Raw genomic sequence first — 19685 nt, 5'->3', positions numbered from 1 at the left:
CCCTTAATTGATATACAAGCAATACAAGCGTATTTAAGAAGACTACGAACATACAAACAGAAAGGAAAAATTATTACTCAATTAGTAATATCAATTTAAAATATAAGAACAATATGCCGTTCTGATTTCAATATATAACGTATCATATGATATTAATGCGAGTGATGTTATCAGAAATACATGAATTTATGGGAAAAAAATTTACATTTCATAATTTATAAAACAAAAATCACACGATATTTCAATGAATGCACAAAACATTAAAATGGTGAAAATTATAGAATACTTTACAACCCAATGATAAATAATAAACACTTTATAATACTAGGCCCTTAAATTCATATATCTACTCATGAAAGGCAAAAGAAAAAATTGGGAAAAAAAACAATTTTCTTAAATTTGGCTTTGCAAAATCATTTGAAAGGTACAATGAGCTTTTATTCAGAAGGACTTGCATCATCTATTCACCTAAGCAAATCCTAAATTGACTTTCATGACTATTCATTCTTCTTCTGTCACTAAATTAACAAGTACTTACATCATCTATTCCGTAAAACCTATGGTGATACCGAATCCAACAGAATATAGGGCTTGCAGAATATACAGAAAGTTGAAAAATGCAATAAATTAGAATCCATCCCATAGAACCTAAGCTTTTTGAGTTGCCACTACTAGATGCCTTTGTTGGCAAAGCCCCAATAGAAAACCACATTAGGCTCTGTTTTCTCAGCATCCACATATTCTGTTGGGTTAGGATCACAAAAACCATAGATTTTCCCAACTGCACAAGTGAAACCACAAAAGAAGATCAGGATAACACATCATGGATATATTAGTGGCAAAAATTACTTCCTGTCATCAAGTGATAAGTGCTTCGGGTCTATTATATAATAAGTTCATTTATGTAATATTTTGACATATTTCCAAGGGGATACTTTAATTACTAGTGATTTTTATGCTGAAATTAATTCTATAACGAAAGAAAATAGGCATTCCAATTTTTTTGCTAGTGTTGTTAACATCAATATCCATTATTCCTTGCTCGTCTAGCATAAGAAATTTTTGTCCTCATTATCAATAAAAGTTACACTAAAGATGAATTATTGAAATAATGAGATAAAAGCATACACTCATTATTGACCAATGACCACTCTTCAAATTCATTGAGGAGTATAACCATTTTCATCAGTGATGATAGTCTAATTTCAAAGGTCTAAATTGTAACTCAACTAGATAACATAATCCAAGTAAGGTACATATCATGAGAAGAAGACCGTGGAAACCTTGACTTGACCCAACCAACCCAATCTCCAAGATCATCTTTATTAGGAGAAGAGAGATAAATCTTGACACATAGTGAATATTCTTTTGAATATGGAAAAGGCTCAGAGATATTATCCCAATGGAAGTCTGAGTTCAAAAGATCCATTAATGCAGCCAAATAAAGAAATGAGACTCAAGACATATTCATAAGCAAACATGTTTTTAATTCATGACATATATGCAATTTATTGAAAGAAAATAGTCTAGTATACTTCAATTGCAGTTGTCAAACAAAACCAGAAAGGCACCACAATATATGATGCGATATGACCAAGTGCCTCTGAGTAAATTATTGATAAAGTAAGGTAAGACGGCAACAAGCATATCAATGTCAATATTTTTTTAAAGGAAAAACATACCCATGTCATATTACATCCTCGTAGAAACTCATTCCTAATTCGATAGAATGTGCCTCTAGTAATATTTGAATGGCAATAATTATAAGGACTGGATAGAAGCTATATTCTAGGCATCAAGGATTATGTCTCTACAACACATGTTACTGTTAGGGATACTCCTTCTCGCACCATTACTGGTTTAGGCCAGGGCCAAAAGGCAAGTGTTTGAAAAAAGGGCATAATAAGAGCATTTGAGGAGGCATCAGGGATGTCTTTGATAAATAAAAGCTGCAAGGATAGCCAAGTGAACTCATCTCAAATAACCAAGTAACTGTAAACAAGAATGTATCTTCACATAAGTTTTAAAGGTTGTGCACTTAAGTACATAATTGAAGCGAAGAATGTAAGTGAACGCTACTCTAGTACAGATGCACTTACAGTTCCATGAACTCCTTTCCTTTTTGCCAATAATTTAAGAAATCGCAGCATAGATTGGAATTCTGAAAACAATTTTTGCACATATGAGAGACGACAAAACCAAAATGGCCGAAGAGGAATGAAAAAAAATCAGGACTAAGGTTTCGGTCCTTCTTTCCCAAATCAATCAACAAGACATTCTGGTAGTTTTATATTTTGCATTACATAGATATATGTGAAAAAAGGTTCAAAAACTTGATGTCATAAGATAAAAAAAACCGGAATGCATTTTACCTCCGCATTTGAGACAAGATGAAGAACATGCTTATTTGCACGAACTCCAGACAGACTTTTCTTACTGGTGCCATCAATATTCCTCATGAAGATTGTGTTTAATGTCTGCACACTAGGGCCAAAGAAACAACAATCCAATATATCCTGGAAATAATTAACAAGGGTGAAGAAATTCATTAAATAAAGGTCGGGAAAAAAAAAATCATAACAATGTTCTGGTGTTAACACAAAGCAACTAGCTAAAGAGCTCATGACATATTTAGTACAAAATATTGCGCACAGATGTTTAAGAATTTATTAACTCTTCACATATGTAATTGCTCCAAAAGTCATATTAACAAAGTTTCATACTTAACAAATGGCCCAAAAAAAAAATTTTCATACTTAACAAATAAACATACTCACCTTAGAAGTATATTTAAGTCGGGCATATGGTAGGTCAATGGAAATTCCGTCAAACCTAAACCACATTAGATGCACTTTTGCACCCTTAACACAGTGTATCTCAGATGCTTCAAGTCTCTTTTGAAGCATGTCATGCAAACAAACAAAAAAATTCCTCCTGCATAATTCATAGGCCATGGAAATCAAGACAATTATTGCCCTGCCAAATAGAAAATTATTGATAAATAGAAGAACACAATAGACTTACAGCTATTAAAGCAAAGAAAGGAGCAACACAGGAGGCATCAATATCAGATTCCGGACTGTGAAACTGAACATATTAGAAAGTTTAGAAGATAAACTAAGTTTTTTGACATGCCAACAAGTGGTGGCAAATCACAATAAATTAAAATATAAATGTTAGCTGAAGATTAAAAAGTAAAACTAAGAGCTTTCAACTTCAGGATTCATTAGCGAATCCCCCAAAGAAAAGGCTTAGACGGTCAAAAGGTCTTAGACCAGACAAAGACAAAGTAGTTCATCATTCAACGGTGGGTCACAATTCATTATAAGTAATATAACTAAGGATATACCTCCAAACCAAAAAAAAAAAAAAAAAAAAAATTAGCAGTGTTTTACTCAACAAGGAATAAAACTTGCAGTTCAGTCATGTGTGAATCAATTAATCCACATCTCTAGCAAGTGAGCATTTTATGGGCACACAAATTTTTGCAAAGGAGCCCTTAAAGCAGGTAAAGAACTTTAATAGTAAAAATGCGATATGATCAACTGAATTCAAAATGCCATATTTCCCTACTTCTACCACTCGGCCAAGACATAAACTGTAAATAGCAAACTAAAATCTTTGAAATTATATGATACGAACTGAAATTGAGAGGACATACTCCAAGGCCATAAGATCCACAGGTCATTACGGTGGCTGAAGTGACAGAAATTTGGTGCTTGGATGAAACAGTCTATAAAGTTATGTGCAACATCAAATAAACAGTTGTGGAAGGTCAAACAATACAAGTGTAGGATTGGTAATTGATTGATAATATCATCAAGATAGCATAACATAGAACATTTAAAATAATTATTCCAATGCAAGCATATCAGAAAGGAAACAAATATAAGATTAAAAGTGATAATGGAATCCTGTCTTGAACCTCCGCATTCATCACGTGGTGGCTGGCAATCTTCATATAAGGTACTCTAATCAAGAAGTCCATACTCTTTCACTCAATGGCACAATTAATGCAACCTGCAACATAAATTTCTACAAGATGTCCTTATTCTTTCACTAAAAGGCACAATAAATGCAAGGTATTTTATTTAGGTCATTAGCTATAACACAAATTTCTACAACTCCAAATTGAATGATCTTGCATTCATCCATCGTGCTGTGGAAAAATACCTCAGATACGTTGACGTTGATTACATCTTTAAGTGAAAGAATGAGATTTTTTTTTTTTTTGGGTCAAAACTTGCAAGATAGAGATTGCTAACATTCACATAACTAGCATTGCCCATCAATAACGCTAGCATCTACAAGAGTAACATATACTGCACAAGCCTTGTTGGAATCCTTACAAGGTTCACAACGCATCAACTCCTTTCATAATGTGATGTATAATACACCAGAAGCTTACGGCATTAGAATTACAATGCAATCCTACATTTGTTAAGGAAATTTCGTGGAATCACAAATTCATGATATTTTGTTATGTAGAATCATGGAAATGCTGTCAAACTATCAATGTCAACATCTTGCATGTGAATGAATCAAGAAAATATGATTTCACAGAGATGGGAAAACAATGCATTTCCCATCCGAGGAGGGATTAGAATAATGAATTCACGATTTTACATATTAGCTTCTACACCAAATGTATGATACAACTCACCATGTGCAAAAAGCAAAGAAAGCTACAAAAAAGGAATGAAAAAGCATATTCAAAAAAGATTGTCCAAGAATGTTCTGAGAACTATTATCAAATTTCTCCAAGAGTGAACAACAACGGATGTGTAGATGTCAAGTATACATAGCCTTAATAAACTAAACAAGTGCACTAGAGATTAAAAAATCCTAATACGTTAAAACCACAATTAATTGACCAAAAATATGGAATTTTCACAGGGAAGACAAAACACAATTCTGTTTCCATATCAAAACACTTAAAACGCCAAATACACTTTAGAATGATCAGAAGAAGAACGCAATATCTAACGCACAAAAGACAAGACATTGTGGAAAAGTAGAATAAGTAAAAGGAGGAGACTAAGTAACATGCTGTGTTGAGAGAGAAAACCTGTTCGAGCTTCTGAATGGCAACCTTCCTTCTTGACTCCTCTTTTGGTGACAGAACAAGTCCTTCATCAGCCATAAACTACAAATTGAATTGAACCCTGAATCATAAAAGAAACTAAAAACACACAACTCCCAAGAATCCACAAGAAAAGAGAAATTTGAAAAAAAAAGGAACTACAAGAAACACAACAAACATAAAGAAACAGCTTCCTCGAGAAGATATATTACCTAATGCAAAGACATTGATCTTTCCCCTGGATTCAGAAGGCACAGTGCAGGAGCGAGTAAGGTTGGATTATAATGAAACATCAACCCGGAGGACCGTTGCGGCCGCACAAAGGGGTCAGTCAACAAAAATGGAGGACGAAGAAAGAGAATGTTGAGGTTCACATTGCTGGAATAATCGAACTGGATACGGAAATAGCGAAGGAAAATGATTCCACTTTGAATCGGGTGGTGATAAGCATGCGCTTTCATACAAATAGCAAGCCCCGCCCATAGGAAAAAATGGCTTGGGAAAAGCCAAATCAAGAAGATGCACAAAACAAAAAAAAGAATCGATTCCAATAACCCGCGTTAGTTACTCCCGAATCCAAAAGGCAAAAAGATCATTATCTTAGTTGCTTTCCGTTATGATCCTTGCCGGTAAGAATTTACAAGCCACCTTCATTATGATCCTCCCCGATAGGAATTCACAAACCACCCTATATTTAGAACAGATATCGCCTTTCTTTTATCTTTCGTTGCATGACTTCTTCCTTAGATTCTCTCTTTTCTATCCTTCCTACTGCTCTGCTTTGCATGCTTTCTTCGAGCTTGATATCCATGTCGAAGTAGAAAACATTGTCTTGACTTTTGAGGTTACGGTGCTGTATACTCATTCTTGCGCTACATCAGACACGTGTGGTGGTATCTACTCGCCACCTGTAAAGATCCCAAAGATTTTGTCAGCTATGAAACACATAGTTACACCTTCCCTCTTAATCGTTTGTCTCTCTGGTCCCCCCCCCCCCCCAAATCTTTTGTTATTCTTCATTCTTCTTCCATCTCAATCTGAAACTGCTGAAATCTCAATATGATACGAGTCTACGACATCACTATCAATATCCCAATTTTCCCATTATTGTTTCCAATTTCTTACGTGAATTGCATAATTATCCTTTTCCCTAAAACAATTCATGTTAAACTTTGGAATATAATGTTTTTTGCTAATAGTTATGCACTACCTATGAATCTATGATTTTAATATAGGATAAAGTTTATAGTTTAAATTGAAATATAGATTAGATCTTACTGGAAGTAATAGTTAGTAGCAAATTACAGAAAATTTAACTTAGCAAAATCACTCAGCCATAAAGTTTAACAATTGTTTGGCGGATATGATGAGCTAGGATAAATTTGAAGTACATATCAACCTCCTGAGTCTTGTAAAACTATATCATAGAGAGTTTACATGGACTTTTCTCTTATAGACAAGTTGCTAACTTTGCTAATAAGAGGAAAGCAAAGAAAAGTAAGAAAGTTAAAAAAATATTAAAAAGTAAAGTTATTAGATTACCATTACTTAAATAATATTCAATGGAACGTGACTATGAGAAAGAGAAATCCTTATGTTATTGGTGTGACTTTATTGTTGGATAATTTGCAAGCATATCCGTAAATGTTTAAAGTGTTGTGGAAAGTGTACATGAGCCAAGAGAAAGGTGGGCCTCATGCAGAAATAAATGGGCCAATAGAAAGGTGAGAAGAAGACCAAGCGTATATATGAACTTAAACTTCCACGGGAATCCAAATATTAGGCCAAGAGAAAGATGGGCCTCGCGTGTATAAGAACAGGCTACTAGGAGTCCCCCTGCGTGCTAAGCATATCATAGTTCTAGTAAATTTTTGAGATTCAACCGACGGGAATTGGGTCTAATAGAAGGGACTAGTCTCCTACAACGTAGTGAATCAATATTCGAATATTTACTGGGAGAGGTGCCACATTTAGTACCCGAAAGTGTTGCGAATAGGATTGCTTCCAATAGGAGGATACCTATGCTTTAATAAAAAATTTTTTTTGAGATTCCATTTGATAAATGGTTAATTGGGATATCTGAACTTTTCTCCTCTTTTTCTTCAGGATCTTTCTATAAACCATTTTTCTTTGGGATCAAACATCAATTGCAACAATTCGATAAATGGCTCATTGGGATAGACATAGATAAACAATACTCACCTAAAAGCATATAAGAAGTTTTCTCCTCACAAGGCTCGAGAAAATTCAAAATTCTGACTGGTAAATGGATCAAAGCTTGTGTATAAAGTAGTAATGGTTATAACAAGTTTATATAAAGTATTGGGATGAAAGTAATTGTTCATGATGTAAATCAGTGTCTCAATACCATATAGCAATTAGGATAAGTGTGGAAATATGGAAAATGACTTTTACCCTTTCTATTATTTAATGGACTTCATACGTATGCTTTTGATCTTTGATTAAAACATAAATAATAAGGTAGAAAGATTGAAATTGTCTAGGTGGTTTCTCAGTTAATTTTCGCTTGTTTTCAAAGGAATAATATTAATAAAATTTATTATCTGATATTGTCCGAGTCCTACAATGTACAAGAGTAGACACAACAGAAATATATGAGGTAAAGTGTGTAAATTTACCACACAAATTGTGAACAAATGAAACGACTAATGATTTGCCATTTGGCTTGTTCTCATATATATTACAATCTATAGTTTCACGTGCATTAGGGCTCTCTCTATACATATAGAAACTGATCTCTATACCCTCATGTCGAGAAACCGAACTGGCCAATTCGGTTTAGAACTTAGCAGCAAATTGGATTTTCCCAGAACAAGACATTCTTAACAATTTGTATAACAACAATTGGATTTCATGATTGCATCAGCACTAATCTCTCTGATGATGACCCTGCCATAAATCAAGAAGAAAGTCCCCTTCCACCTTATGGAACTGCCAGACACAATAGATCAACATTGATGCATATTTAAATATTATTTTGGAACATACTGCAATATAATTATAAGACCTCATCTGTACTCTACAAACAAGGTCTTATAAATAGGATCGGAGCTAGTACCTTAATTTACTTTGTCTCCTATTTTTTCCCAAGATATCCCTATCTTGATTGTAAGGAGTTTCTATCAAAGGATAATTTTAATTATCCACTGTATATAATTGAAAAGAATAATTTAATTAGGGAGATCAATATACATTTGTGACAAATAACTTATACAATTAATATTCTTAATATCCCCAAATTGATAACCCCTTGAAGTTCTATAGATTATCCAATCAAGGCGATAATAAATTATTAATTAAACTGAGGAATAGGAACACATAACAAAACAAATTTTTAAGCAACCAGAAAATAGAAGCAATTAAAATAATTGGTAAAGTAAATCGGGAATTGAAAATCTTATCAAAAGCTAGGAATACAGAGCTTCAAACTAAAAACTCCAATGGACTTCACACGTACGCTTTGATCTTTGATGAAAACATAAATAACAAGGTAGAAAGATTGAAATTGTTTGAGGTGGTGGTTTCTCATTTTAATTTTCGTCTTCGTGTATTGTCCAAGTGCAACGCTCAAGAGAGTGGACATAGCAGAAATATATGAGGCAAATTATATAAAATTTTCCCATCCATTCATTTCTTAAATCACACAAATTGTTATAAAATGAAACGCTTAATGATTTTCCATTTGACTTGTTCTCAGGTATTACAATCTATAATTTCATCTGTATTAGTATTAGGCCTCTCTCTTCATCGAGGAAAAAAAAGTATGAGGCCTCTCTCTATTTCCATATAGAAACTGATCTCTATACCCTCATGTGTTGAGAAACCAAATCGGAGAGAATCTTATAATGTTTAGAATGTGAGTAATTTAACCTCCGACGAAATTTCGCAGCGAGTTGGATGTCCCCCGAACAAGACATTCTTAATACTTCATGTACCAATAACATTAATAGTTCGAGTCATTTCATGATTGCATCAGCACTAATCTCTCAGACGAACCCATCATAGATCGAGTTTTGTGGCAGCACAAAGGTCCAAAAACACAAATTCTGGTGTCCCCACCACCTTTTGGAGATCAAGAAGAAACTCCTCATCCGCTTTATGAAACTGTCAAACACATCAATAGAGAAACATTGATGCATATATATTTAGTTATTTGTTTTGGAACATTCTGGGAAATAAATTAGAACTTCCCAATAACAACATAAGATTAGTCCTTTCAACAAGATAAGTAATTAACTTGACTCCTTAAGTTCATGCATTTAAGCATTACAGACAAAATGCCGATAAAGAATATAAATATATAAATGTGTGTGTGTGTGTGTGTGGTGTTCACACTTCATCTTCAAACTCAAAGGCACGAACACAAAGGAAATTCGTCGTCCATTTAGATGATGATTTCAACATTATGTGTTAACCTGAGAAGAATGATGCTTTTCTAATAGCTATTTCTCTGTTATTACCTGAATTTCATCATGATGGATGCTAATGAGGTCACCAGAACGCCTTTAGATCTGTGTGCTCTACCTCGATATCAAGAAAAAAAATCTTATAATGTTTAGAATGTGAGTAAACTCATGAACATTAAGTTGAAGAAGTGAATATAAATTCATGGTCTTTGTAAGTAACAACTGGTATTTCCAAGCCTTCCACACAATATTAACCTACATCGAAATAAAAACGATGAGCTTCATTATATAGGTTGTCAAATAAAAAAGAGATAATATCTATGTCTGTCAAATTAATAATAGATTGTAACAAGCAAAGTAGATAGAAGAATTTACATTGTAAATTTGCTGTATGTATATGTCAATGATGATAATAACTTCATATGTATTCTTCTAAGAAGGGAAGAGATGACGGGAAATATCTTTGATATGAATGAGGAGATTTGGAAGAGAACTCCTGTTTATAATGATATAGGCCTGTTTGCTATTACAATTAAAATCACTTATAAACACGTTTCATGTAAACTAAGACAAAACTCCTCTCACATATTTACCCCGTATTCTGTAAATTACGATTAAAAAACTACTTACAAGCTATTCCAAACGGGCCCGTAGCATACGAATGTGAAGCTATCTAATAGCAATTATCATTCATGCCGAAATTTTCGTTGAGAAGATCAGGATTGGTACATGCATGTATTGATAGTGTGAAATTAGGTGTAAGTGTTTCTTTTTAATATTATTGAAACATTAAAGAAAGAAATTATTTATGAAAACTTATTTGTAAGGTTAAGTATAAAAAAAAAAGGATTAAGGTGCAATTTTAACAACAAAGTTTACCCGAAAGAGCACTGAGCACCATAAAGTTTATTTGGGTGCAAAAATATACATGAAGTTGTCAAAAGGGAGCATCTGGTACCATACCGTTAATGTCCGTCAGTTTACCATTAGAGGGGCCCAGAAGTCAATTTTAAGGTGCATTTTTAACAACAAAGTTTGCATCAAGGGGCATTAGGCACCATGAAATTTACTTGGGTGTAAAAATATACATGAACTTTGTAAAAGGAAAAAAAATAACAAAATTCTTCAACCTCCATAAACATCCATTAATTTTATTCTTTTTGGTCTCACCAAATGCTATATTTTCTCTTTGTAAATTTCTACTTCCAAGCCGATCCATCTTTCTCTCATCATAGTCAACACGCATACTCTCTATGTCATGTTGTTTTCTGAGCCTCCAAGCCTTTTATATTTTAAGCAAAACACATCTTTCCCTTCTAGGATATGAGGTTCATTACTTGCACTCGAGTACTACCTCCAGTCCTTAATATAGGATCCAATGAACTAATTTGAGGAGATTAAAATAAATAAATAAATTATTTTAAATATTATATTATTTATTTGACGCAATAGCATATAGTACATGATCTCTCTAAAATATTTATATGCACCATTAAATTATATATTAGTTTACAAGCCAAGAAAATTAATTTGGAGAAAAAACAATAAATATAATATTTTAAAGTAATTTATTTATTTATTTTTAATCTCCTCAAATTAGTCCATTGCATCCTATATTAAGGACTGGAGGTAGTACTCGGGTGCAAGCAATAAACCTCATATTTTAGAAGGGAAAGATGTGTTTTGCTTAAATACATATAAAAGGCTTGGAGGCTCAGAAAACAACATGACAGAGAGAGTGTGCGTGTTGACTATGATGAGAAAAAGATGGATCGACTTGGAAGTAGAAATTTACAGAGAGAAAATATAGCATTTGGTGAGACAAAAAAGAATAAAATTAATGGATGTTTATGGAGGTTGAAGAATTTTGTTATTTTTTTTTCCTTTTACAAAGTTCATGTATATTTTTACACCCAAGTAAATTTCATGGTGCCTAATGCCCCTTGATGCAAACTTTGTTGTTAAAAATGCACCTTAAAACTGACTTTCTGGATCCCTCTAATGGTAAACTGACGGACATTAACGGCATGGTGCCAGATGCTCCCTTTTGACAACTTCATATATATTTTTGCACCCAAATAAACTTTATAGTGCCTAATGCTCTTTCGAGTAAACTTTGTTGTTAAAATTGCACCTTAACCCAAAAAAAAATTATGAGTACCTTAATTGTTTTGATTTGAATAGTGGTTATAATTTTCTTTTATTGTGATGTAGCATACCAATGTGAAGCCATCCAATAACATCTGTCTTTCATGCGAAAATTTCTGCTGAAAAGATTAGGTTTGATGCATGTATGTATTGACAGTGTGAAATTAGGTGTAATTGTTTCTCTTTAATATCATTGAAGGATTAAAAAAAATTGTCAAAAAAATTATGACTATCTTAATTGTTTTAATTCGAATATTGGTGAGAAGACTTAGAAGACATCTAATAACATCTGTCTCTCATGCCGAAATTTCCACTAAAAAGATTAGGATTGATGCATGCATGTATTGACAGTGTGAATTTAGGTGTAGCTATTTTCCGTTAATATGGTTGAAAGATTCTAAAAAAACTATTTGTCAAAACTTATTTGTAAGGTTAAATATAAAAAAATTAAATAATTATTACTAACTTAATTTTTTTTAATTTGAATATTGGTTAGAATTTTCTTTCATTGTGATGTAGCATTCCAATGTGAAGCCGTATAATAACATCTGTCTTCCATGCCGAAACTGTCACTGAAAAGAATCGGCTTGATGTGTGCATCTATTGACAATGCAAAATTAGGCGTAAGTCTTTCTTTTTATTAATGTTTTTAAAAGATTTTTTCTTTAGAAAAACTATTTGTCAAGATTTATTTGTAAGGTTCAATATAAAAATGGTTAAATAAATATGCAGTATCTTGATTGCTTTAAGAAGAAAATATCGCAATTCAACCCTTCACTAAATGCAGAATTGTGACATCAAACCATTCTAGGAAATTATGACTATTTCTGAAAAATTATGCCACGGCATCATTACTCTTTGGATTTTTTACCTTAGAGTTGATCGTAGCATCCCTTGATGCTGTGGCATACTCTTCTATTCTATTTATATTTATAAGTTATTTTCATTATATGTCACCGACAAAAATAAGTGACAAGTAAAATTAAATATTCATGTAAAAAATTAAAAATGTGACTTATAAATAGAGAAAAAAATATTTTTTTAACTTAAAAAATAAAATCATCTTGTTGACTCTAAATTGATGAGTAAAAATTTTACTAAAAAACTTCCAAACTATTTAGACATCAATATCATAACAATAAAATAAAGGATGATAAAAAAAAAAGCTTTTATTCTGATGGAAATTTGAAAGAAAAATTAACTTTACAATTTTTTCTTGCCAATCAATTTAAACTATTAATATCGTTTTTCTTCAAATTGATTACACACAACTATTTCAAAGAAATCATGTAACATATGTTGTAATTAAGTAATATTTATTTTCATTAATATCTTATTAGTCAACTAGATCTTATATTAAGGACTAAAGATAGTAGTATTAATTAAATTGACAAATGTGTCATGATTTAATATTAGAAACACGCAACAAAACACCTTCAATTAACAAAAAATAGATGCGAATTAAATTAATCGATAAATAGGCAACTCGCTAAGCATCATGTGGGTTTATAAGCCATGGAATTCCTAGGATTATTAACTTATTATAGTGACTTGTTTGATTTCTAAGGTCTATTATGACGAACCAGTATTTTAGATCCCTCGTCGTCATGGGTCCACTGTGAACGGGTAATAATACTACCTCCTATCCTAATTATAAGACCTTATTTGTATCTAAGGTCTTATAATTAGGATCAGAGGTAGTAGTGATGAAGTAGCTTTCAATTAGAATTTAGAGGAAGCCAGCGGTAATACTTAAGTATTTAGTCTTCTTAATAATTACAATTTTTATGGTCCTCTCTGATAAAATCATTTTCTTTTGGTCCTTCAATTCCTCCTAATTTTCCCACTGCTAATAAACTTTATCATCTAATGTTGTCATAGCGTAGCGTTCAATTGAAAAAGAAAAAAAAAAGAACTACACTATTTCGTTATCACAAGATATCAAAATATCACTAATTTTATGTAGAATCTAATAATAATAATAAAAAAAAAAATTAGAAGGTTGGTATTAAAGGGAGTTATATCAGAAGTTCCAAACCCGATCATGCTGCTTTATACTTTAGAAACTAATCTTGTAATGTCGAGTAATTAAACCTCCTTCAAAGAACTTAATAGCAAATTGGATGTCCTCAGACCAAAACATTCTTAATACAACGTATAACAACAACATTAATAGTACCATATATTAATTTCATGAGCATCAGTAATAATCTCTCTGACACTACCATAGAACTAAACTCGTTCCAATCTAGTTTTACAGTAGGCGGAATTCCGTCCACTTGAGAGTGGGTGGCCGCATCTGCACTTACTGAAGAATATTCAAGACAGAATAACGTATGACGACAACCACTGACATAGATTATCTCAAATAAAATGATGCTACATTCACAGCTTTCGCTGTTAATGTCTAGAATGTGAGTAAACTCTTGCACATTAAGGTGAAGAACTGAATATAAATTCATGGTCTTTGTAAGTAACAACTTGTATTTCCAAGCCTTCCACAACACTGTTAACCTATATCGCAATGAAAATGATGAGCTTCATTTATAGGGTGTCGAATGAAAAAAGAAAAATCTGTAACTGTCAAATTACCGATAGGTTGTACTAGCAAACTATATAGAAGAACTTGCATTGTAAATTTGCAGTAGCATATACATGTCAATGATGATAATAACTTCATATGTATTCTTCCAATTAAGAGGGGAAGAGATGAAGGAAAAATCTTTGATATCAATAAGGAGATTTGTAAGAAAACTTCCTTTTTATAATGATGTGGAACGTAAAAGTGAACCCATCTAATACCATCTGTCAATCATGTCGAAACTTCGGCTGAAAAGAACATGGTCGATGCTTGTGATTGCTAGCCAATGTTCAAAAATTGGACTAGACCGGCCAGTTCAAACCGAAATTGATGAACCGACCAGTTGTCTAGTCCGATTCACCTCCTAAATCAGAAAAAAGCCAACGTGTTGTAACTTGGCCTGAACCAGAGTAAGCCGGAGAAAACTAGAGTAAACTGCTGGTTTGGCTGGTTACACTGGGTTGCTTATGAGAAAGGAGAAGAGGGGGAGAGGGGGAGTAGAGGAAGACGGAGGAAAGAGCACATATCTAAAAGATAAAGGAGACCAAAGTAAGAAGGAAGAAGAGTGACAGTCACCGTCATTCGCATGCTGTGATAGTTATTCTGTCATCACCATTCTCCTCCAGTAAGAAACGATCAGATCTGAAGTGAGAAGCCATGGAAGCTGCGAGAGAAATGGTTACCCACATAATAAATGCCTGTTTGGATTCACTTTTATCCAGCTTAAAGTGAGCTTAAATTATAAAATAAGCTAGATTGCCCAATAGGCCTGATTGGGCTTATAGAAAAAGTGGCTGATGGAACGCTGGATTCTCATAAGCTCAAGAAAGGAGCTTATTGCTTAGCCCAGAAGAGCTTCTCGCGGGGAAAAAAAAAAAAGAAAGTGTGGGGTGTCAGATGCTGTGTTGTTTTTTCCCTCTCATTTTCATTTCCCCGTCTCACACAGCTCGTCTTTTTCCTCTCCCATTTTCGTGCCTGTTCCTTTTTTCCTCTCCCATTCTCTCTTGCCGCCGTGAGTTGAAGGTCGCCCCGCTGAAGGTCCCTCTCTGGTCACCGTGAGCACCGTCGTGCGCTTCGAGTCGTGGGTGTGAGGTGTCCATGGTCGGCTGGAGGTGCTTCTTCCTTGCAAGTCCGAGCTGGTCACGCCGTCTGCAACCGAGGTCGCCGCCGTCTGCCTGTGGTTTCAAGCTGTGCGTCGATCTTGTCTTGCGATACACGGTGGGATCTATCTCTAGCTGCCTTCGATTCGGTTGATCTGTTACAGGTTGGTGATTACAATTTTTTCTTTCTTTTCTGGTTTGATTCTTGGTCGGATTTGCTGTCGCCGGTGGAAGTGAAGAGTTCTCCGTCGCCTGGTGTTCGGTTTATGATTTTTTCGATCTGGTTTGTTGCGGTGCTCTGTTTCTGTCGCTGGTGGAAGTCAAGTGTTCTCCGTCGTCGGTGATTTTTTCGATCGGTTTATGATAATTGCTTTGTTTTGCTTCTGGTTTTTCGACGGCTTGCTGGTGGTTTTGTGAATTAACGGGGAGCAGAACGTAGATGTTAAACGGACCTGATGTATACGTGATGAATCATTCATTTTTTTTTGGTGAAAACGTGATGATCATTCTGGATATTGTATAAGTGCGTATGAGCTTGTGTATATGTGTATATCAGAGTGTTACACTGATTATTGGGTTGCAATGGTCCTGGAATTTTGAAAGAAAAATGTACAAAAAAACAAAATTTTTTATGTGAAATAGATTGAAGTGTATATCAGAGTGTTACACTGATCATTCAGTAGTTTTATGTGAAATAGACTGAAGAAAGTAATTTGATAACAATTTTTTAGTCATTATAATGCTGGTTTTTAATAATGTAATTAACTACTGAATTGTCTTCCCTAATTAAATTTCTATTAAATAAGTCATTATTAATTAAGTTTCTGTTAAAATATGGCAGTTCTAATTGAAAGATGAACAATTTTTTTTCAAACAATAAGAAAAACAATTGATTAATTGAGTTTTTGAATAAGAAAGCAAAACAGTTTTTGCAATTATAATGTGTTAATTAATATTTTTATATTTCATAATAATAATTGGAGTTTTGATAACAAATGCATTTACAATAATATTAAGAAAATAGTATATATGTTTGTTTGGTGATTACATAATGTGGCTTTCATTATTATATATTTAGGGTTTTGGTTGATTTAGTTAGTTTTGTTTCCATCAAAAGGATAAAGAAATGGACAATGATAAGGGAAAAGCGACATGGGATCCTTACACGACAAAGATTCTAATCGATGTTTGTGCCGAGCAAATAGTGCACAAGGAACGACAAGGAACATCATTTACAAGGCCTGGTTGGGGAAAAATTGAAAAGAACTTTCAAGAAAGGAGTGGGAGAATGTATGACAGAAGGCAATTGAAGAATAGATTTGATATATTGCGAAAAGATTGGAAATTGTGGGATAAACTGATGTCTGGAGAGACTGGGATTGGTTATGATGTAGCCACAAATAGGATTTTAGCCTCCGATGAGTGGTGGCAACGAAAATTACTGGTAATTATTTCCGTTGGTTGAGTTTTAATTTTGAATATCCGTTACGACTTTGTTTGATTTTGCCTAATTATGTTAATGTAATGTAGGTTGACCCTAATTTCAAGAAATTTAGATATCAGGGGTTGATGTTTGCATCAGAGCTGCAGAAAATATTCAAAGATGTTGTGGCTTCGGGAGAGTATATGTATGCACCATCAGCCTCACAGCCCCAGTCGACACCTGTGACACAGGCTGGTACAGAAGAGGAGGAGGATGTTTATAGAGTTGGCCTGGACCAACAGGAAGGGTCAGGGGACAGTGAAGATGGAAATTTTGGAGTTGACCCAACAGCCACTGCAGGATTCACCGATGACTTTGCCGGTTGCAACTTAAACACCCCTGCGAGTACTGGACCAAGTGGCTCAGGAAGCTATGGAAAGAGGAAGAGGGGTGAGACATTTGATGTAAAGAAGAAGAAAAAAGTTTCCGCGTCTACTAAAATTTCTGATAGTCTTAGTGTTATAGCAGCTGCTTCTGACAAGCGAGCAGCGGCACTGGTTGAAGATCCCCAAGTAGTTGACAAGGTTTTAGCACACCTGACTACCGTTGAGGAGCTTAATGATGATCTCCAACTATATTATGCATGTGCCAAGATGCTTACGCGGTTGAGGTGGGCTAGGCGAGCCTATTTGGGGTTTATGCATGATAGAAGGAAGTTGTTGGCGTGGTTAATACCGGCAGCACAAGATCCAGACACATGGAAGTAGGCACCTCTAGAATAGGATTTAGTTTAGGATTTAGTTGTTGCACTTGTTAACTTGAAATGTTTGCTGTTTGAACCTGAACTGATGTGACTTGTTGTAGGAACTTTAGTAATGACTATGTAATATATTTATGCTAATTTCTAATTGTCATCTATGTGTTTGGTTTTTCTGTTTGTAGTGTGAAAATTATTTACATGGGGTTTAGTGTAGTCCTTATAATGCTTACACTTTGTTGTTATTATAGTTACAGGGTTAACTCCAAAAATGGCTAATTGGAATGATGATTCACAGTGGAATGAAGATACTGTGAGGGATTGGGATGATGATTCACCGTGGAATGAGGATACTTTGAGGGATTGGAATGATGATTCACAGTGGAATGAAGATGACCATTCAAGACGGTTATCCATGATTAATGAGGAATTAACACAATATGAAGCAGTAGGTGCATTGGTTGGTCATTACTGTGAAATGTATATGTTTAAACAACCCTGTAGAACTAGTGAGCAAACAGGAAATTTATGGGTACAAGACATTATGAATGGGCATGATGATCGATGTCCTGAAATGTTTAGAGTGGATAAACATGTTTTCCACCTCTTATGTACTAAATTGGAGGAACATGGTTTGCGAAAGTCTAGGTACATAGGAATTGAAGAAGTGGTCGCGATGTTTTTAAATACGATTGCACATGGACAATGTAATAGGATGATCCAGGAACGATTTCAACGTTCAGGGGAAACTGTAAGTAGGCACTTTCACAATGTACTACAAGCTTGCCTTAGCCTATCAAGTGAACTCATTCGACCTGTAGATCCTACATTTCGTGGAACTCATAGAAAAATTGAGAATGATCCACGTTATTATCCATTTTTTAAGGACGCAATCGGAGCAATTGATGGTACTCACATACCGTGTGTTGTCCCCGCTGCAAAACGAGATAGATTTATTGGCAGAAAGGGAAATCCATCACAAAATGTCATGGCTGTATGTGATTGGGATATGTGTTTCACTTTTGTCTTGGCAGGATGGGAGGGATCTGCACATGATGCTCGTATATTTGATAGCGCTATTACAAATTCATCTCTAAATTTCCCTCATCCACCTCCAGGTATATGTTTATATGTTCCAATCATGCACGTTTTTAATTATTTTATATTTTCATTCATTTCATAACGTCTGAAATTGTTTCATGAATCTTTAGGGAAATATTACTTGGTTGATGCGGGATATCCAACACCAAATGGATATCTAGGTCCATACAGATCTGAGCGCTACCACCTTCCGGACTTCCGACGACAAGTAGGATTCCGAAATAGTAACGAAGCCTTCAATTATTATCATTCCAGTTTAAGGTGCACAATAGAAAGAACATTCGGTGTCTGGAAGAATAGATTTCAAATCCTACGAAATATGCGCAGTTACGACTTCCAAACACAAGTGTACTTGGTTTGTGCAACAATGGCCATTCATAACCTTATAAGGAGACATTCAAGCTTTGACTTCTATTTTCAACAAGCTGAAGATGGTAATGTAATTGGCGAACATGATCAGACTGAAGCTAGTCAACCATCACCTTCAAATGTCAATTCACAGTCTTCATCTCATATGAATCGTGTCCGTGATGCAATCAGAGACCAAATTATCCATAGCTTATCAATTAATTAATTATGTAATATTATTATTTCATTTCACTTTGTCGCAATACTACTAATTGGAGTTCAAAACAGTTTTATTCATTCAAATTATGTTTTGCTTTTATTTGCCTAATATTTTTTATGATTTCTCTAAATTTTTCAATTTTAATTCACTCTAAATTTCACCTCTTCATTATATTATCTCAATTCTTTTTTTTTCATGTTTCACTTTATATTTCAAATATTTTTTGATTTTTTAAATATTTTATAATTTAATCCACTCATTAAATTTTATTTCTTCATATTATTTTATTTTAATTTTATTGTATTGTCTTAAATCAATTTTTCATCATGTTTCATTATTTATTAAAACTCATGCCCATTTTGGTAATTTTTCAGCCAAAATTACTTTTACTCAACTATAATCCAAACAAGCTTTTTCCAATCTCATTTTTGTAAACTAGCTTATCTGAACTCCAATCCAAACACAATTCAGCTTATCCAATTTAATTTTTACCAACT

The 19685-nt window shown here is 33.9% G+C and overlaps 2 protein-coding genes and 1 pseudogene across 2 annotated transcripts; 2 read left to right on the top strand and 1 right to left on the bottom strand.

Moving 5' to 3' along the window:
- Nucleotides 1-671: 671 nt before the first annotated feature.
- LOC114741868 (nuclear poly(A) polymerase 3-like) lies at nt 672-5143 on the bottom strand (annotated as a pseudogene).
- An 11322-nt stretch (nt 5144-16465) lies between these two features.
- On the top strand, nt 16466-17529 carry LOC114741867 (L10-interacting MYB domain-containing protein-like). The gene is made up of 2 exons (XM_028930121.1): nt 16466-16783; nt 16870-17529. Exons 1-2 carry the CDS (start codon nt 16466-16468, stop codon nt 17527-17529), a joined length of 978 nt encoding a protein of 325 aa, XP_028785954.1.
- Nucleotides 17530-17790: 261 nt separating this feature from the next.
- Nucleotides 17791-19143, top strand: LOC114741869 (putative nuclease HARBI1; the record flags this gene model as incomplete). Its single annotated transcript, XM_028930122.1, has 2 exons — nt 17791-18637; nt 18731-19143. Coding segments are annotated over exons 1-2 (1260 nt in total), but the record flags the coding sequence as incomplete, so codon positions are not given.
- Nucleotides 19144-19685: the final 542 nt, after the last annotated feature.

The sequence above is a fragment of the Neltuma alba genome, unplaced genomic scaffold (genome assembly GCF_004799145.2).
Source record: "Neltuma alba isolate B1F8T4 unplaced genomic scaffold, ASM479914v2 tig00003553_pilon, whole genome shotgun sequence".
Taxonomy (NCBI): Eukaryota; Viridiplantae; Streptophyta; class Magnoliopsida; order Fabales; family Fabaceae; genus Neltuma; species Neltuma alba.
This window is presented reverse-complemented; position numbering and strand designations above follow the sequence as displayed.

Excerpts from the sequence above, each read along its gene's own strand:
- LOC114741867 (XM_028930121.1), top strand. The coding sequence starts at position 16,466 with ATGGACAATGATAAGGGAAAAGCGACATGGGATCCTTACACGACAAAG. Across the intron at positions 16,784-16,869 it reads GGTGGCAACGAAAATTACTG|GTTGACCCTAATTTCAAGAA; the intron begins GTAATTATTTCC and ends AATGTAATGTAG.